The 16,787-nt window shown below is 42.2% G+C and overlaps 1 protein-coding gene across 5 annotated transcripts in view; it reads left to right on the forward strand.

Moving 5' to 3' along the window:
- P4HA3 (prolyl 4-hydroxylase subunit alpha 3) overlaps nt 1-16,787 on the forward strand; it is a 42,365-nt gene that overhangs the window by 10,486 nt on the left and 15,092 nt on the right. For 3 of the 5 annotated variants that reach the window (XM_006936977.5, XM_023239443.2, XM_023239445.2), the window contains exons 3-7: nt 329-552; nt 6,531-6,680; nt 11,190-11,241; nt 13,598-13,761; nt 14,003-14,179. In XM_006936977.5, the coding sequence (XP_006937039.3) occupies nt 329-552; nt 6,531-6,680; nt 11,190-11,241; nt 13,598-13,761; nt 14,003-14,179 (767 nt within the window). The remainder of the gene's footprint in view (nt 1-328; nt 553-6,530; nt 6,681-11,189; nt 11,242-13,597; nt 13,762-14,002; nt 14,180-16,787) is intronic. The other 2 variants (XM_045038749.1, XM_023239444.2) reach the window with 2 other exon arrangements.

The following is a 16,787-nucleotide window of genomic DNA, read 5'->3' on the forward strand; positions in this document are numbered from 1 at the left end:
CGACCAGTTCAGGACATGATCTCGTGTTCGTGGATTCAAGCCCCATATCAGGCTCTGTGCTGACGGCTCAAGAGCCTGGAGCTTGCTTTGGATTCTGTGTCTCCCTCTCTCTCTGACCCTCCTCTGCTCACTCTCTCTCTCTCTCTCTCTCAAAAATAAAAAAAAAAAACATTGAAAATAAATTAAAAAAATAAAAATATAAACACATACAACATTATCTTTGCTCATGAAATATTTGACTAGGTGATTATGCCTTGCATGTATCAAATGCTCACCACCTGTTTTTTGAAGGGTGGGGTGGATTGATGTTTTTTTACTGCCCTTACAGCTCTGAAAGATGGTTATGAGAAGGTGGAGCAGGACCTGCCAGCCTTTGAGGACCTTGAGGGAGCAGCGAGGGCCCTGATGCGGCTACAGGATGTGTACATGCTCAACGTGAAGGGCCTTGCCCGGGGTGTCTTTCAGAGAGTCACTGGCTCTGCCGTTACTGACCTGTACAGTCCCAGACGGCTCTTCTCCCTGACAGCAGATGACTGCTTCCAAGTTGGCAAGGTAACAATATTCAGAGAGAGAGCGAATTGTTCAGCTCTAATTTCTCAAGGATGAAATAACTATATCCTGATTGCTTTTACATACTTTCAGTCCTTCCAGCAAACTCGGAAACTTGGTATTATTCCCCACTTTCAGATGAAGAAGCCGAGGATCAGACAGGGAAATAGTTTGCCCAAGGTTACACAATTTTAAGTAGCGGAAGGAAATTTTGAACTCAGGTCTTTTAACTCCAGATCACATGTCCTTTCCATGATAGCTAAGGTGATCACATATGCCGGCCACTTTTGAGAGTGAAGGGGGTGTTATTAGTTATGCCAGGATGACAGACAAACTGGGACTGAGCTGGGAAAAATGGTCTTGTGGTCATCCTCACAGTAGCACCCTGCCAGCAGATGAACAGCTGGGTGGAGAGGAGAAGCAGGGTCCAAGGGTGGGGAAAGGGATGAGAGGTGGAGATGTGAAGGTAAGATCATGGAAACCAGGCTCCTGAGACTTTCTGGAATCCCTTGCAACATTTCCTAAGCATTTAGAAGTACTAAATTCAAGCAGTGTCAAAAAGCGGAGGCCATTTATTTTAACATTCCTTGAGGAAATAAACTCCAGGAACCTTCCATATGAGATATTTAGCCGATCTTTGATCGTAACTTATAAGCACACTTGAGGTCACTTTACAATATACTCTTTGTTAGCCTTTGCCTTAATAAGTAATGGAGTAAATCCTTTTTAATTTTGGAGACGTGTATTGCAGGAAAGTGAATTTTCCCGGCAGACATGAGAGTGGGCCTCAGGTGCCCTGATTTCAAGTTTTGTGGTTCAGTCTTCCAAATTAATGTAGGGTGTGTCGCCTAAGCCTCTCTATATACCATTTTTCCTTTTCTAATATTGTGATGGAATCAGAGCTCAACCATCAGGTTCATGGCTAATTTAAATTTAAGCCAGTTAAAATAGTTCTGTGTATGGAACCAATGTACGCTTCATTTGTGAAGCCTTCATGAGACTAAAACCATATGTTGAAAATTCAGTAAGTCACTTCCTGAAAGCTTTATTGGAAGTCTTCATTTCCGTATTTATTCACTTTTTTTTTTTCAACGTTTATTTATTTTTGGGACAGAGAGAGACAGAGCATGAATGGGGGAGGGACAGAGAGAGAGGGAGACACAGAATCGGAAGCAGGCTCCAGGCTCTGAGCCATCAGCCCAGAGCCTGACGCGGGGCTCGAACCCACGGACCGCGAGATCGTGACCTGGCTGAAGTCGGACGCTTAACCGACTGCGCCACCCAGGCGCCCCTTTATTCACTTATTTTAAAAGATAAAACATTTCTAATATAAGAAAGGTATATAAAATAACAAGCAATTATATCTATAACCGGAGATGAAATATGTTTAAATTTTGCAATTTTTGTTTCAGATTTTTAAAAAGGAATTTACATAAAACTTAAGGCATTTAAGTTAATATTAAAAATGAATTTAGGGGCACCTGGGTGGTACAGTCAGTTAAGTGTCCGACTCTTTATCTCAGCTCAGGTCATGACCTCAGAGCTCGTGGATTTAAGCCCTGCATTGGGCTCTGCACTGATGGCGTAGAGCCTGCTTGGGATTCTGCCTCTCCTTCTCTGTGCCCCTCCCCCACTTGTGGTCTTGTGGTCTCTCTCTCTCTCTCTCCCCCCCCTCCAATGAATAAATAAACATAAAAATTTTTTTTTAAAAAAGCATCTGTCCGACTCTTGGTTTCAGCTCAGGTCATGATCTCATGGCTTTTTGGGTTCAAGTTCCATATCAGGCTCTACACTGGCAGTGCAGAGCCTGCTTGGGATTCTCTCTCTCTCTCCCTCTCTCTCTACCCCTCCCCCACTTGCACTGTCTCTGTCTCTCTCAAAATAAATAAATAAACTTAAAAAAGAAAAGAATTTAAGGGCATCTGGGTGGCTCAGCTGGTTGGGCATCTGACTCTTGATTTCAGCTCAGCTCATGATCCCGGGGTTGTGGGATTGAGCCCCATGTCTGGATCCGTGCTGAGCATGTAGCCTGCTTGGGATTCTCTCTCTCCCTCTGCCCCTCTCCCACTCATGCTCTCTCTCTCTCTCTCTAAAATGAAAAATTAAAAAAAAAGCTTTTTAATGAATTTAAATATAGCTCCATAAAGTCCCCCTCCTGTTTCTTCTCACCATTCCCAGCCCCTCCCTTCTGCTCTACCTACCCTTGCCCAGGTGACCGGTAACCATTGTCCTGAGGCGTGCAATATGTACTATCCTGAGTCCAGCTTCTTTCACTCAGCACACTGTATCTGTGAAATTTATCCACCTTGTTGTATTTATTAGTAGGTAATTCCTTTTTTATTGTTGAGTAGTATTCCAGTGTATGAATATATTATCACCAGGAGACTGTTTATTATCCAGTCTCCTAGTGATAGATACTTGGATTGTTTCCAGCCTGGGCTACTGTGAATAAAGCTACTATTAACATTCTTATGTAAGTCTTTCTGTTTTTATTTCTCTTGAATAAACACCTGGGAGTAGTATTGGTGGGTCAAAGAATAAGCTTCAGCAATTATTAACATGTGGCCAAATTTGTTTCATCTACACATCTCCAATTTCCTCCTCCATGGATTATTTTAAAGCAGATTGACCTTTCCATTTTCTGAAATCCTTAGTTGTCTAATTGTAATACCCTACTATTTTGTCTGTTGACTCGTGCTAATGATTATTTCCTGATATGGTTTAGTATGTTTCATTGTGAGCTTACTTTTAGCAGGACTTTTTTTCTCCTAAAAGAATCTCTGTGTGTGTAGTTGTAGGAATATCACTCCAGAATGTTCTGGTTTTCTTCTTCCAGGTACTCTAACGGTATCACTGGCCTTAGGTACTATTTTTGGTTTTTTGTTTTTGTTTTTGGAGTACATGATATCTGCATGAATTATTTATGTCATAACTGGAAGTTTGTGCCTTTTGACTTCCTTCACCCATTTCAGTTACTCCCTACTTCCTGCCCGGGGCAACCAATCTGTTCTCTGTATCTATAGATTCAGGTTGTTGTTGTTGTTTGTTTTTTGTTTTAGATTCCACATATATGTGAGATCATATGGTACTAGTCTTTCCTTGTCTGAGTTTTTAAAAGTTTGTTTATTTATATATTTTGAGAGAGAGCATGTGTAAGCAGGAGAGGGGCAGAGAGAGAGAATTCCGAGAGAGAGAGAGAGAGAGAGAGAGAAGAGAAAGAATTCCAAGCAGGCTCCATGCGCTCAGCTTGGAGTCCAAAGTGGGGCTTGAACTCATGTATTGTGAGATCATGACCTGAGCTGAAACTAAGTCGCTTAACTGACTTAACCAACTGAACTACCCAGGCACCCCTTTGTCTGATTTATTTCATGTAGCATAATGCCCTCAAGGTTCATCCATGTTGTTGCAAATGGCAAAGTCTTCTTTTTTATGGCTGAATAATATTCCATTGCGCGCACACACACACACACACACACACACACACCACATTTTCTTTGTCCGTTAATGGACACATAGGTTGTTTCCCTATCTTGGCTATTATAAATAATGCTGGCAATGAACATATGGGGTGCATATACCTATTCAAGTTAGTGTTTTCATTTTATTCAGATAAATACCAGAAGTGGAATTGATAAGTCATAGGGTAGTTCTATTTTTAATTTTTTGAGGAGCCTCCATATTGTTTTCCACTCTGGCTGTACCAGTTCGCATTCCCACCAGCAGTGCACAGGGTTCTTTTTCTCCACATCCTCGCCAGCACTATTTCTTGTCCTTTTGATAATAGCCATTCTAACAGGCAAGAAGGGATATCTCATTGTGGTTTCGATTTGCACTCACCTTAGATCCATTATTGTATTGATTTATTCACATGAGCATAGGCTCAAGATTGTGAATAGTCTAAAGACACACTTTGTTTCCCCTAAACAATACCCAGACAGAAACAGACCAACTTTTTTTTTTTTATTGTTTATTTATTTTTGAGAAAGAGAGAGCGTGAGTGGGAGAGGAGCAGAGAGAGAGAGGGAGACAGAGAATCCAAAGCAGACTTCGTGCTGTCAGCACAAAGCCTGACTCCGGGCTGAAACCCAGAAACCATGAGATCGCGACCTGAGCTGAAGTCAGTCACTCAACCTACTGAGCCACCGAGGTGCCCCATAAGCCAACTCTCTTGACTCTTTGTGACAGTGGGCAGATTTTTTCAGGTCTGCCCTTTCCTTTAAGGTATGGTTCTTCATGGATTTCGCTTTTATGAGTGTGTCTTCATTCCAACCTAGGTTTGAGGACGTGTCTGGAGGGCTCATATTCTGTCCTCGTGTGGGTGTTTTAATTAAAGGTTGCTAAGAACGAGGACTACCACTCACCCCCATTCTAAACAGCTTTAGCATCTGCTCTTAAGCTTGTTGCTTGGGTTCTTAGCTCCTTTTTTGTTTCCTGTACCTGGACATTTTCCATTCTTTCTTGAAAATGTAAAATATTTGTTACATTTTATCCAAAAGTTTCAAGTAGTTTTGGTTAGAGGGATTCTAGTTAGCTCAATCTACCGTATTTTAGGGACTAGGGAAAACTTAAATAAACTGTTACCTTAGTAGAAAAAGTTGAGTCATTTTGATTGTTATTCTTTTTTTTTTTTTTAAGATTTTATGTTTATTCGTTTTTGAAAGACAGAGAGAGAGCACAAGCAGGGGTGGGGCGGAGAGAGAGGGGGACACAGAATCCAATGCAGGCTCCAGGCTGTCAGCACAGAGCCTGACGCAGGGCTCGAACTCACAAACCGTGAGGTCATGACCTGAGCCAAAGTCAGATGCTCAACTGACTGAGCCACCCAGGGGGCCCTGATTGTTATTCTTCAACTCAACTTTTTACAAACAGGAAACCTGAGGATCAGAGAAATAACACAACAGAGTAATGGCAGACCTAGAACGGCCACTGATTTATTGTTTAGACTGCAGAGTTTTAGTACCTCTAGGCTCTGCCCTGTCTTTCTGCCAGTCTGGAAGTTATACCAGAATTAGATTATTTTGTAAAAGTGCTTCCAACTCTGTTACTTTATAATTCCATGCTGTCTCCAACGTCAGCTTCCAGGAAATTCCACCTGCAGTGCTGGTATTATAGTTAACTGTAAGCTATTAGGATACAGAAACTAGGTTTAGTACATATTGCCACATTCCCACCTTCCAACATTTAACATAGAAAAAAATGCATTGAGCTCTTAGAGCATTCCCATGTGGGTCTAATACATTGTGTTGCAATTACTGTTCACTCTCGTGCCCCTCATTTGACTGTAAGCTCTAAGGCTAGGGATCACCAGATACATTGTAAATACTGGGTAAATACTGAATGAATGAATAAATAAATAAATGAAGGAATTCAACCCATTTCTCACATTGTTACTGGTTGTGTCTTCTTAAAAACATGACACTCACAACTCTTACTAGCTTAGCCCATGCTGCCTTTTGAAGTTCATTTCTTGCTTCTCTTCACCTTAGGCTATAACCACAGCGTCCTACTTGAACACAAGCTTGCTTTGAGTGTCTGTTTCTGCCATTCCCTCATCTTAAAATGTTCTTCTTCTCAATTTCTGCTCCTTGAAATCCTTTTCTTTCTTTGGGGAAGGCCTTCCAGATGCCAGTTCTTCTATGAAGCTTTCTGAGATTCTCAAGTCTCTTCCTTCTTTGCCTCTGTGACATATTATGCATATTTCCTTTGAGTATTCATGTCATTCTTTCCAGTATTACAATTAATTGAATTTCTGTATCTCCCTTCTCCCCAGATTATGAATTCTTAAATGCACTCCTTCAATGTGTCTTCTCTACATCTAGAACAATGCATTGGATATAATGGATGCTAAATAAATAGAATTTAAATGAATTTGAGATGAAAACTTGCCTCCTGGTGTTCCATAGGCTCTCTCTCACTCTTTGTCATTTCCTCTCCTCTACCCGTGGATTAAGGTTTAATGATGGTACTTATGTTACCTACAGGTGGCCTATGACATGGGGGATTACTACCATGCCATTCCATGGCTGGAGGAGGCTGTCAGTCTCTTCCGAGGATCTTATGGAGAATGGAAGACAGAGGATGAGGCAAGTTTAGAGGATGCCTTGGATCACTTGGCCTTTGCCTATTTTCAGGTAGGGGAGTAAGTGAGGCTCACCACTTTTATCACAATAAATATAGTGCTTTATATCTGCTTTACAATTTTCTCTGCATTTTCATGTCTCTCAATTTATTTCATCTTCCCAACAGGACCAAATGTGAGTCAAGCAGGGCAGTTGTTTTATTATTTCCATATTTCACATGTGAGTAAACTAAATCTCCAAAAAATTCCTAACTTGTCACAAAGTTCATAGAGCTGGGATTAGCGCCCAAGTCTGTCTGACTCTTTGTCTGGTGCTCTTTCCAGTGCATTGACCGCTTTAAAATCCTCTTCCATGTAGGAGGCAGGCTCCCATCTGTAGCACAGCAGCTGCATTGACAAATGTCTAACGGGTTCATAGTCAATGTAGATCACTCTTTTGCACTGTCAGCAACTCATATCTCTTCACAGATGTTCTGCCATGATATTGCCAGTACCCAAGGAAGAAGTTTGATTATTACTGTAGGGGCCCAGGGCAGGCTGTCCCAAGATGGGCCACTCTGGCATAACGATTATTTTGAGTTAAAAGTAATCAAAACCAAGCAGATGAAGGAAAAGCTCTCTTTGCCTCCCTGCACATGCCTAAATTTACATTGGAAAGGAGAGCCTGTAACAGGAAGAGAGCTATAAACAGGGACTCCCCTTTACCTTGTTTTTCCAAACAGCTCCCTTCACCTTCTTGCTAATGGTCTTTCTCCCCTTTGTGTCCTCTGACCCTACCCCTCTCCTTAGCTCATGTAAGCTTCCTGTTGCCTCAGTGTCTTTGGAATTCTGTGTCTATGTGGATTCTCCATATGTATGCCTATTAAATTTGATTTTCTCCTGTTAACCAGTCTCATGTCGATTTGATTCTCTGTCCAGCGAGAAGGACCATAGGGCAGAGGAAGATCTTCCTCCCCAAGATTATCCTCTGCCATCTGCAGTGGAGTCCCTCTGTAACTATGACTAGTGGCTGGCTACAGAGCTGGGGTCGTTGGTCCGCAGTGCCAGCTCAGTGCCTCCTCCAGGGGTTGCTTTTCCTTGGCACTTGATCTGTGAGCTGTTGTAGATCCTCCCGCGGAAGCTTATTTCCCTAATATGGGATCTGCCATCCTTTTATATAGTTAATCCTGTTTCCCATCAGAATTGTATAGTCTTCAAGAATAGACTGGAAATATCATTTACAGAGCCAATTCCTGAGAATTTCCAAAGCTAATAAACCATTTCAGCTCCCTACATTCCTTTATTTTTCCCCCTTTTCCTAAGAAAAAGGAGGAGGACGTGGGTGGTCCAAACAAACCCACATGTTGCTGCCAAAACACGGATTTATTCTCCGTGTAGCAAACGGGCCTGTTCCTCTCATGGAAGTTCCTGGTAAGTGGATCTTTGTTGTAAAACTTTCCAGGATGCTCTTCCTAACTCTCCTACTCAATTTGCTACATATTAAAGCTGAAATAGAATCACTATGGTGCAACAAAGGGCAAGAAAAGATTGAATTTTAATAGAGGAAGAAAATGGAGGATTGACATAGAGACTAGGAGAAGACAAACTAAAGCAGCTTACCCTGAGAGACAGAGCTTTAAATGTAGCGCCTGAGTATTAGTTTTGGCTTTTTTCCCCTGTGCTGACTTGGATTTGTCCTCTGCTCCCTGGTAGACTCTCCCTTTCCACAATCGCGCTTTGTCTGGTAAATTTTATTCATCTCACAAGGCATAGCTCAGATGTCACCTATTTTGTGAAGTCTTTCTTAATTCTCCTCAGACTCCTCAGACTTTCCTTCTTTGTGTTCTTACAGCATATTCTCTCACACCTCAGTAGTAGAACACATAGGGCATTGTTTCATAGACAATTTATGGTCGCCTCGTTAACCCTTGTAAATCTGGGATAGATGCCCCTCCATGGGGCACTATATAATACTATATGTTATATAATAGTTGTTCATGATATGGTTTAGTAAAAAATTATTTCAGTAATTGTTACTAATGATTAACCCACAGGTTCTGAAGTCATACTGACCTGGGTTCAAATTCTGTGAAAATTTGGGCAACTTACTTAACTTTCTTAACTCCCCGGACCTAAATTTTATTTTCTTTAAGAGGGGAATAATAAATGATGCTGTTAGGAAGTGGGCTGTGGGGGATGGGATAATTCTTCTCTAACCTTCTGAGTTCATGGCTGGGACCTCCCTGTCATAAAAGACAGATTAATCAGAGGGAAAATAACAGCAGTTTATTTCACGCATACCTTCTGTATACATGGGAGATGGGGTTGGGGAATGAGGAACTCTGAGGCGTTTGAAGCTGGCACCTTAAATACCATCTCCAGCTAAAGACAATAGGAAGAAAGGTGTAGGAGGAGACCAATTTTGGGAGGTTACCAGGAAAAGCAAACAAGGGTAAGGTTGTTATGCAGATTTAAGTGACTCTTCTCCTTGATGAGATTCTCATGTGATTCTGAGTTAAACTTCTTTTCCGGGTACACAGAGGGAGACACTCTTACAAACGGAGGTTTCCTTTATAAGTGTAAATTTCTCTTGCAAAACGGGTAATTTATCTGGTCTTCAGAACTTCTCCTGTGTCTGCCATTTCTCAAAATACTTAGCTCAAAATAATCCTTATGCCAAAGAGGCATATTCTGGGGTGGCCTATTCTGCTCCCCTCCAATGCTCACCTCAAAGAGTTGCCATGAGGATTAAATGAGCTAATACTTGTATATCCCTTAACACAGCTCATGATACACATCACTCAACAAGTGTAAACTCTTCTTATATTATACACTACAAGTATATGTTTTCCTCTTTCATTTAACATTACTTAGTGAACACATTTCCAAAGAAATTTAACTGGGACACCAAAAGTAACTTTGTTCTTGATAAAATATAATTTTCTCATGAAAGAGCCTTTGAGTTTTAAAAATATGTAAAATTGTGTTTTAGTTCTCTTCATCTCAAAAGAGTTTGAAAAGCTATAATCCTGAGTTAATAATCTGACATTATACAGTATCAGTCGATTACTTAACTATCCCTGTGTTAAGTATGGAACAGAATAACTAACGGTGTTAAATAAGTACAAACAATCTATACGTCCGAGTCCTCTGTGGTGTAGCTTCTAGATGGAATAAAATGCAGCTATTAAAAATGCTGTTTCTCTTGTACAACCACGTTCATAGCAGTATTATTCACAGCAGCCAAGAAGTGGAAGCAACGCAAGTGTCCATTGAGGGATGAATGGAGAAACAGAATGTGGTATATCCATACAATGGAATATTATTCAGCCTTAAAAAGGAAGGAAATTCTGCTACGCAACAACATAGATGAATCTTGAGGACATTATGCTAAAAGAAATAAGCCAATCACGAAAACACAAATACTGTGTGATTGCTCTTATACGTGGTATCTAGAATAGTCAAATTTATAGAGACAGAAAATAGAATGGTGGTTGCCAGGGGTTGAAGGAAGGAGGCAATTGAGAGTTGGGTACAGAGTTTCAGATTTGCAAAATGAAAAAATTTTGGAGATTGGTTGCACAACAATGTGAATTTATTTAACATTACTGAAATGTACACTTAGAAATGGTTAAGATGATAAATTTATGTTGTGTGTTTTTTACCATATGCAGTCTCTGAAGACTATGAAGTGATATAAATAGTACCCTTGATGGCAATGTAGAGTGAAACAATCAGGATATGAAAATGTGTAACAAATATGACTGTAACTATGTAAACACTATGTGTCATCTACGTGCCTGGGTTTCAGCAGAGCATTTTTTCCCCTCTCTCTCATGTTTCATATTGCTTTCATATTGCTTCATATTGCTTTTATCATTAAACATGAATTTTTTTAACATGCAAAATTGAAATGATCAGAAGGAATACAAATCTCTCAGTTCATCATCATTCCTTGGGGTCTAGGGAAGTTTCACAGCCCACCTACACTGGGTTCTGTTCCCCAGGTTTGTCTGGAAAGACCTTGTGAACTTCTGACCACATGCAGCCCCAGATCCAATGGTGGCCAGAAGAGGTCATTACTATTCAGTGGGAATGTTTCAGGTTCAGTTCTTCTGTTGCCTCCTTCTCACTACCTTCGTAGAGTCTAGGAAGGACTGAGCCTAGAGAACAAATTATATTTTTACTAGGGTTTTTAGAGTTCCTTATTAAGTTTAGTAGTGAAATATACCAAAATAACAACAGCCCACAGTTGTGTGGTTTTGCATGCTCTAAGATTTGAGGACACTTTAAGAAAGTTTATTTTCATTTATTTTTCTACCTTCCCTGGTAAGGGTGGTAATGAGTCATTTGTAAATGAGGAAACTGAGGAGACCTGAGTTGCATTAGGGCTGCAAATCCTGAATTAGGACCAAGAACTTCTACATTTCTAGTCTGCTGCTCATTTCAATGAGTCTTATTGTCTACTTGTGGTAAGAGTATTTTATAGTTTTTTTCTAAAAATCCATTTAATGATTTGGTCAAAGGAAATATCCCCAGTGTAGTTAACTCTTCCTTTTCTTTCTTTCTTTTTGTTTTATAGGCCGGCAATGTTTCGTGTGCCCTCAGCCTCTCCCGAGAGTTTCTTCTCTATAGTACGTAATGATAGAAGATAAGCCACAGCTCTGATTTACTGGGAAATCCCTTCTGCTTCTGGCCTTTAATCCCTGCAAGGAAAAGACAGCTATGTGTCTTTATTTTTCTAATTTTATGATCCAAGCCACATTTCTGATTTTGGATTGAATCTCACCTATCTATTGATCAGTGCATCAGGGGAAAGTTTTTTGGTTTGTAGGAAAATGCTAAGAAGGTATCAACCTGTCCCTTTCCTCCACCGGCTATACCTTAGTGTTACTTCAGTGGGGAACAAGTCCAGGACTGGGAGCGAATGAAATCAATGAAAGCTCTGTGTGCAGGAGAGTGAGTGACTCCTCGCGGGCTAACTCATTTTGGCTGTTTCCACAGCGATATCAGTTCTTTCCTTAAAACCAGAGTTCACTTGGCTATCAAGCATCCTGACCAGCTAGTGCAGGGCTCAGCTTCAACCCTGCTCACGTAGCTCATCACGTAGCTCATCAGACTTAAACAGCTTAGGTCTCTACTTGGATATTTTTGCTTAAAATTTTGGGGGAAGTTGGGGGAAGTATCTATCCCAATAAGATATTGAGATACTAAAGTAACTAAATAATCATTATTATATTTTAATATTTATAAACTGTCTCACATAGGATTCTGCAATTGTATGTATTTATCGATTTTTAATGAATCCATTTAGTAACATTATTCCATTCCGATAATTGGGCAAACAGTGGGATAAGGAAGTAGCCACATGTGGTCTGGAAACATGTGAGTAATTACAACAGCCAAAGTGATAACCCAACTCTTCTTTATTTCTTTGTGCTTGATCTATTTTTTTTTAATGTTTATTTATTTTTTGAGATAGATACAGAGTGCAAGCAGGGGATGGGTAGAGAGAGAGGGAAACACAGAATCTGAAGCAGGCTCCAGGCTCCGAGCTGTCAGCACAGAGCCCAACGTGGGGCTCAAACTTACAGACCTGAGCTGAAGTCAGAGGCTTAACTGGCTGAGCCACCCAGGCGCCCCTGTGATTGATCTATTAAAATTCCTGTCTGGGGGCACCTGGGTGGCTCAGTGGGTTGAGCCTCCGACTTCAGCTCAGGTCATGATCTTGCAGTTGGTGAGTTCGAGCCCCCTGTCGGGCTCTGTGTTGACATCTCGGAACCTGAAGCCTGCTTCAGATTCTGTCTCCTTCTCTCTCTATCCCTACCCTGCGTGCGCACACACACACACACACTCTCTCTCTCTCAAAGATGAATAAACATAAAAAAAAAAAAAAAGAATCCCTGTCTGTCCCAGAGAACCAAAACCATGTGCAGTTATAGGTGGATAAGCAGGACACAACAAATTGAGATTACTGGCTCCATTTCTGGCTTTGTAGTATTTTCACTGGGGTTTTGGGCTCATCATTTCCCTTCTTCCAAACTTCCATTTCCCTTTTTGTTAAAAAAAAAAAAAAAAAAAAAAAAAGGATGGTAACTTCTGTCCCCTCTCTGCCAGAGTGGTGGTGGTGATAGTTAGAAGCACATTGAGCTCCTCGGAGAAAGATGCTTTGGGAGCATTAGAACAATTCAGCACGTCCTTCTGAGAGGCATTGAAAATCATGCACAGAGGCTAGCAGGTCATGGGTGGCTGCCAACCCATGGGGCATCTTACAGCCAAAGTGGGCACCAACAGGTGGGCACAAATAAGACATAAGACCCCTGTGGGAGCCCAGGCTAGAGCCAAAGTCTAGAACCCCTTTGTCTTATATTGCACTGTTCTGTGTCTAGGCCAGTTAGGAATTTTGAAGGATCGAGTAGATTTGGCAATGAATTGGCTTTCACTGCTCCAGGGAAGAATAGGTTGGGGCTCTCTGCTATAGGCTTTGGCTCTCTGGACTTCTCTTTCATGGCATTTATGGGTTTTGTTGTAAGTAGTTATTTAACATATCTTTTCTCCATTAGGCTCTGAACTCTGAGAAGTTAGCCTCTAGCACAGTATCCAGTACACGGTAGATGTACACTGAAGATTTTTTGAGTGGGTGAATGAATCAGTGAATGAGTGAAGCTTCTTCCCTATACAGAAAACTTACCATCACGCTATCCGAGAGTGGCCATCCTTAGGATCCCTTGGTCTAACAGTGTTAAGAACCACTTCCCTTCCCAAAGTCCTTTGCACCCGCAGATCTACCAGGCCTAACTCAATCTTCTTTAATACCAGGTACTCTTCTGGAGGTGAGGGCCTTACATCCTCCTGTGCCTGGACACAGGAGTTATTCAGGGTGTCCAGTGGTTGGTCGTGTGCAACAGGGAAGCTGTAGGAAACCTTGGAAGCACTCCCTGAGACCGCTGTTTGGTAATCTGTGTTATTCCCTGCTCTGATTTCTTCCAGGCCCAGATAATAAGAGGATGTCCAGGAACGTGTTGAAATATGAAAAGCTCTTGGCAGAGAGCCCCACCCGGGTGGTAGCTGAGGCTGTCATCCGGAGGCCCAATGTGCCCCACCTGCAGACCAGAGACACCTACGAGGGGTTATGTCAGACCCTGGGATCCCAGGTGGGATTCCTCAGGGAAAGAAAAAGGGGGAACAGGCTTAGCTCGAGAGAGAGAAGGTAGAATTGGAACAATGTGAGGGGAAAAGGCTGATGCATTAAAAATTAAAGCTCATTTGGACAGCCTCAGAGTGACCACATTCTGAATCTCTTGCATGCCAGGTTTTTTATGCCGTAGTTCCCCTATATTGGCTTCTGGTCCTAGACCCTTCATCTCTTATGCTGATTCTAGGCTTTCCTTCTAGCCTACTCACTACCAGATCCCTAGCCTCTACTGCTCCTATGAGACAAATTCCAGCCCCTACTTGCTGCTCCAGCCCATCCGGAAGGAAGTCATCCACCTGGAGCCCTATGTTGTTCTCTACCATGACTTTGTCAATGACTTGGAGGCTCAGAAAATTAGAGGACTTGCAGAACCGTGGGTGAGTGTCCCCAAAGCCTGCCAAGGACTTCTCTTTGTGTCATCACATGCCTGGAGTTCAGGAATGTGAGAACAGGCAGGCCTGAACAACTGCACACTTTATCAGGCCAGGAATTCAAAATGCCAACTATTCCATAAAACGAATCAATGGTGAAAAAAAATCACAGTAGTTGTTGCTTCTGGAGGGAGGGGATTGGCTGGGAAAGGGGACAAGGGCATTTTCTGGGGTGTTGAAATGTGCTCTTGATATCTTGTTAGGGATGTGGAGTATGCAACTGTGTGCGTTTGTTAAAATCCAGCAAATGGTACGCTTGAGATCTGTGCATATCATTATATGTAAATTTTACCTAAAAAATTCAAAAGTAAGTATCCTTCCTCCCCAATGTCAATCATTCCACATAATGGGTAGAAATTTCTTTTTTAAAAAGGGCGAGGGGACGCCTGGCTGGTTCAGTTGGAAGAGCATGCAACTCTTGATCTCGGGGTCATGAGTTCAAGCCCCAAATTGGGTGTAGAGAATACTTAAATATATAAAAAACTTTAAAGAAAAGGGTGAAATGACGGGCAAGGAATGATATCATAGCGCAGATTTACAGAATTACAGAGTGGAAAGATTATCTAGTTTAACTAGATTATTTTATTAAAGAGGAAACTGAGGCCCAGAGAGGGGAAGACACTTGATGAAGTCACATATGTAGCTAGAGCCAGACTTGGAATTTAGGGGTACATCGATGGCTGCTCTGTTATTCTGCCTTCCTATCTCAGCTAACTCAGGCTAAATTATGTTCAGTAACAAACAGCCCCCAGATCTCAGACACAACAAGACTAACGGTTTGTTTCTTACATTACGCGTCTGCCTTGGGCTGACTGCAGGCGTGGCACAGAACTGTCTTCACTTTGAGACCCAGCCTGACAGAGCAGCCTATGTTTGGGACATTTCCAGTCTCAGAGGAGACAAAAAAGACAAGATGGCAAACTCCTAGCTGGCTCCTCCAGCTTCTGCTTCGAAGGGCCAGACATTAATTCTGTCCCTGTTTCACTGGTCAAGGCAATGCATGAGGCCACAATGGGTTTAATCATCCCCCAGGAAGTGTGGCAAATATTGAGAGAAATACTGCAGTCTATCTCATTTTTATAAGCACGTTGCCTCTTTATAAATGGCACATTAAGGCTGTCTCTGAATAACTTATGTCATCGTGCCCTTGATGGCATGCTGTTCATCCAGGCAGTTATTTGGCTGTTCACCAACAATACAGAGCCTGCTGTGTGCCACACATTGTCCTGGGTGCTGGACATGCGCTGAGATTAAGTACTGGCTCTTTCCCTTTGGGAGCTCACAGCTTAATGGGGGAAAACAGATATTTACACTATCCTGTGATAGGTGCTGTCATAGAGGTGTATGCAAGGAGCTGTGCTATGGCGGCATCGCAAAGTGAACCTTCCTCTGAGGGAAAAGCGGACGGGAGGGGAGGGAGAAATGGAGACGGCTTCTCTGTGAATGTGAAATTCATCCGAGTAACAAGATGGCAAAGGGTATGGCAGGAAGACAAAACAGCACGCAAGGACCCGGTAAGCAGTGTGTTCAGAGAATGGGGTGAAGCTTGGTGGAGGAAGTGTGCAAGGGATGGGGTCGGAGCTGATTGGAGATAAAGCTACATGGTGAGACGCCATGAGGAAGTGCTGAAAATACCATGCTGAGGAGCTTGGATGCTATCCCATAGGCAGGGGGAGAGCTGTCGGACCGTTTAAACAGGAGATGGGCATGATGAGGCCTGTTGATTTTAAGGAAAATTCTGACAGCAGACATGGATTGGAGGGATAAGAGTAGCAGTAATCATCTCATCCAGCAGCCCTTCCAGTGAAGTCTGGAATCTTCGTGCAGAAGACTTGAGAGATTAAGCTCTACTGGTCAGTTGGAACAAAGTATCTTTAGTAGCTTTGGCAGTTTAGGGAACCAGTGGTAGTATCTGGCCAGTAGCTGCTTTTTCCTTAGGACAGGCAGCCCACCCTGCAGTCCTTTGTGGCCAGGTCATCTATCTGGCCTGCACACACTTTGCCACTCTCCCTTTTCCCAGAAGCTGATCTGGAGATGCTGATCCCTATCTGGTCTTTGGCTTTGCCAGGAATAAGCCTTGGCTTATAGGGTGGGGCTTCTACATGGGAACTGAGCTCAAAGGCTTTGGTGGCTTGTGTCGAATTTAATTAATCTGCTTCCTATCCCAGAGAATGCTCTCTTGTCACTTCTCCCTCTATCCACATCCTACCCATCCCTGAAGGCTCAGGTGAAGCCACATGCCCCCCTGGACCCATTAGCCCTGTCACTCTGGTGTACTTTCATGGGTTCTTTCAGTAGGAACTTATTTTTTTCTTCAGAGCATTTCTTGGGGCTACATACAAGAACTTCTCTTTTTTGAACTCAAAGCTTTTGTCACTAGTTGTCTTGTATTTTTTTCATTTATTCTGCCATTTTTGTGTTGTCTAGTATCACTAGCTGTTTCAAGGGTTAGCATCCTGTGTCCTCACCTAGACTGTAAAGTAGGAGGGATTGTATGTCATCTTTCTTGAAATGCCTAGCCCCATATTATGCCCATTGCAGCCAGAGTAATCTT

This window comes from Felis catus, chromosome D1, assembly GCF_018350175.1.
Source record: "Felis catus isolate Fca126 chromosome D1, F.catus_Fca126_mat1.0, whole genome shotgun sequence".
Taxonomy (NCBI): Eukaryota; Metazoa; Chordata; class Mammalia; order Carnivora; family Felidae; genus Felis; species Felis catus.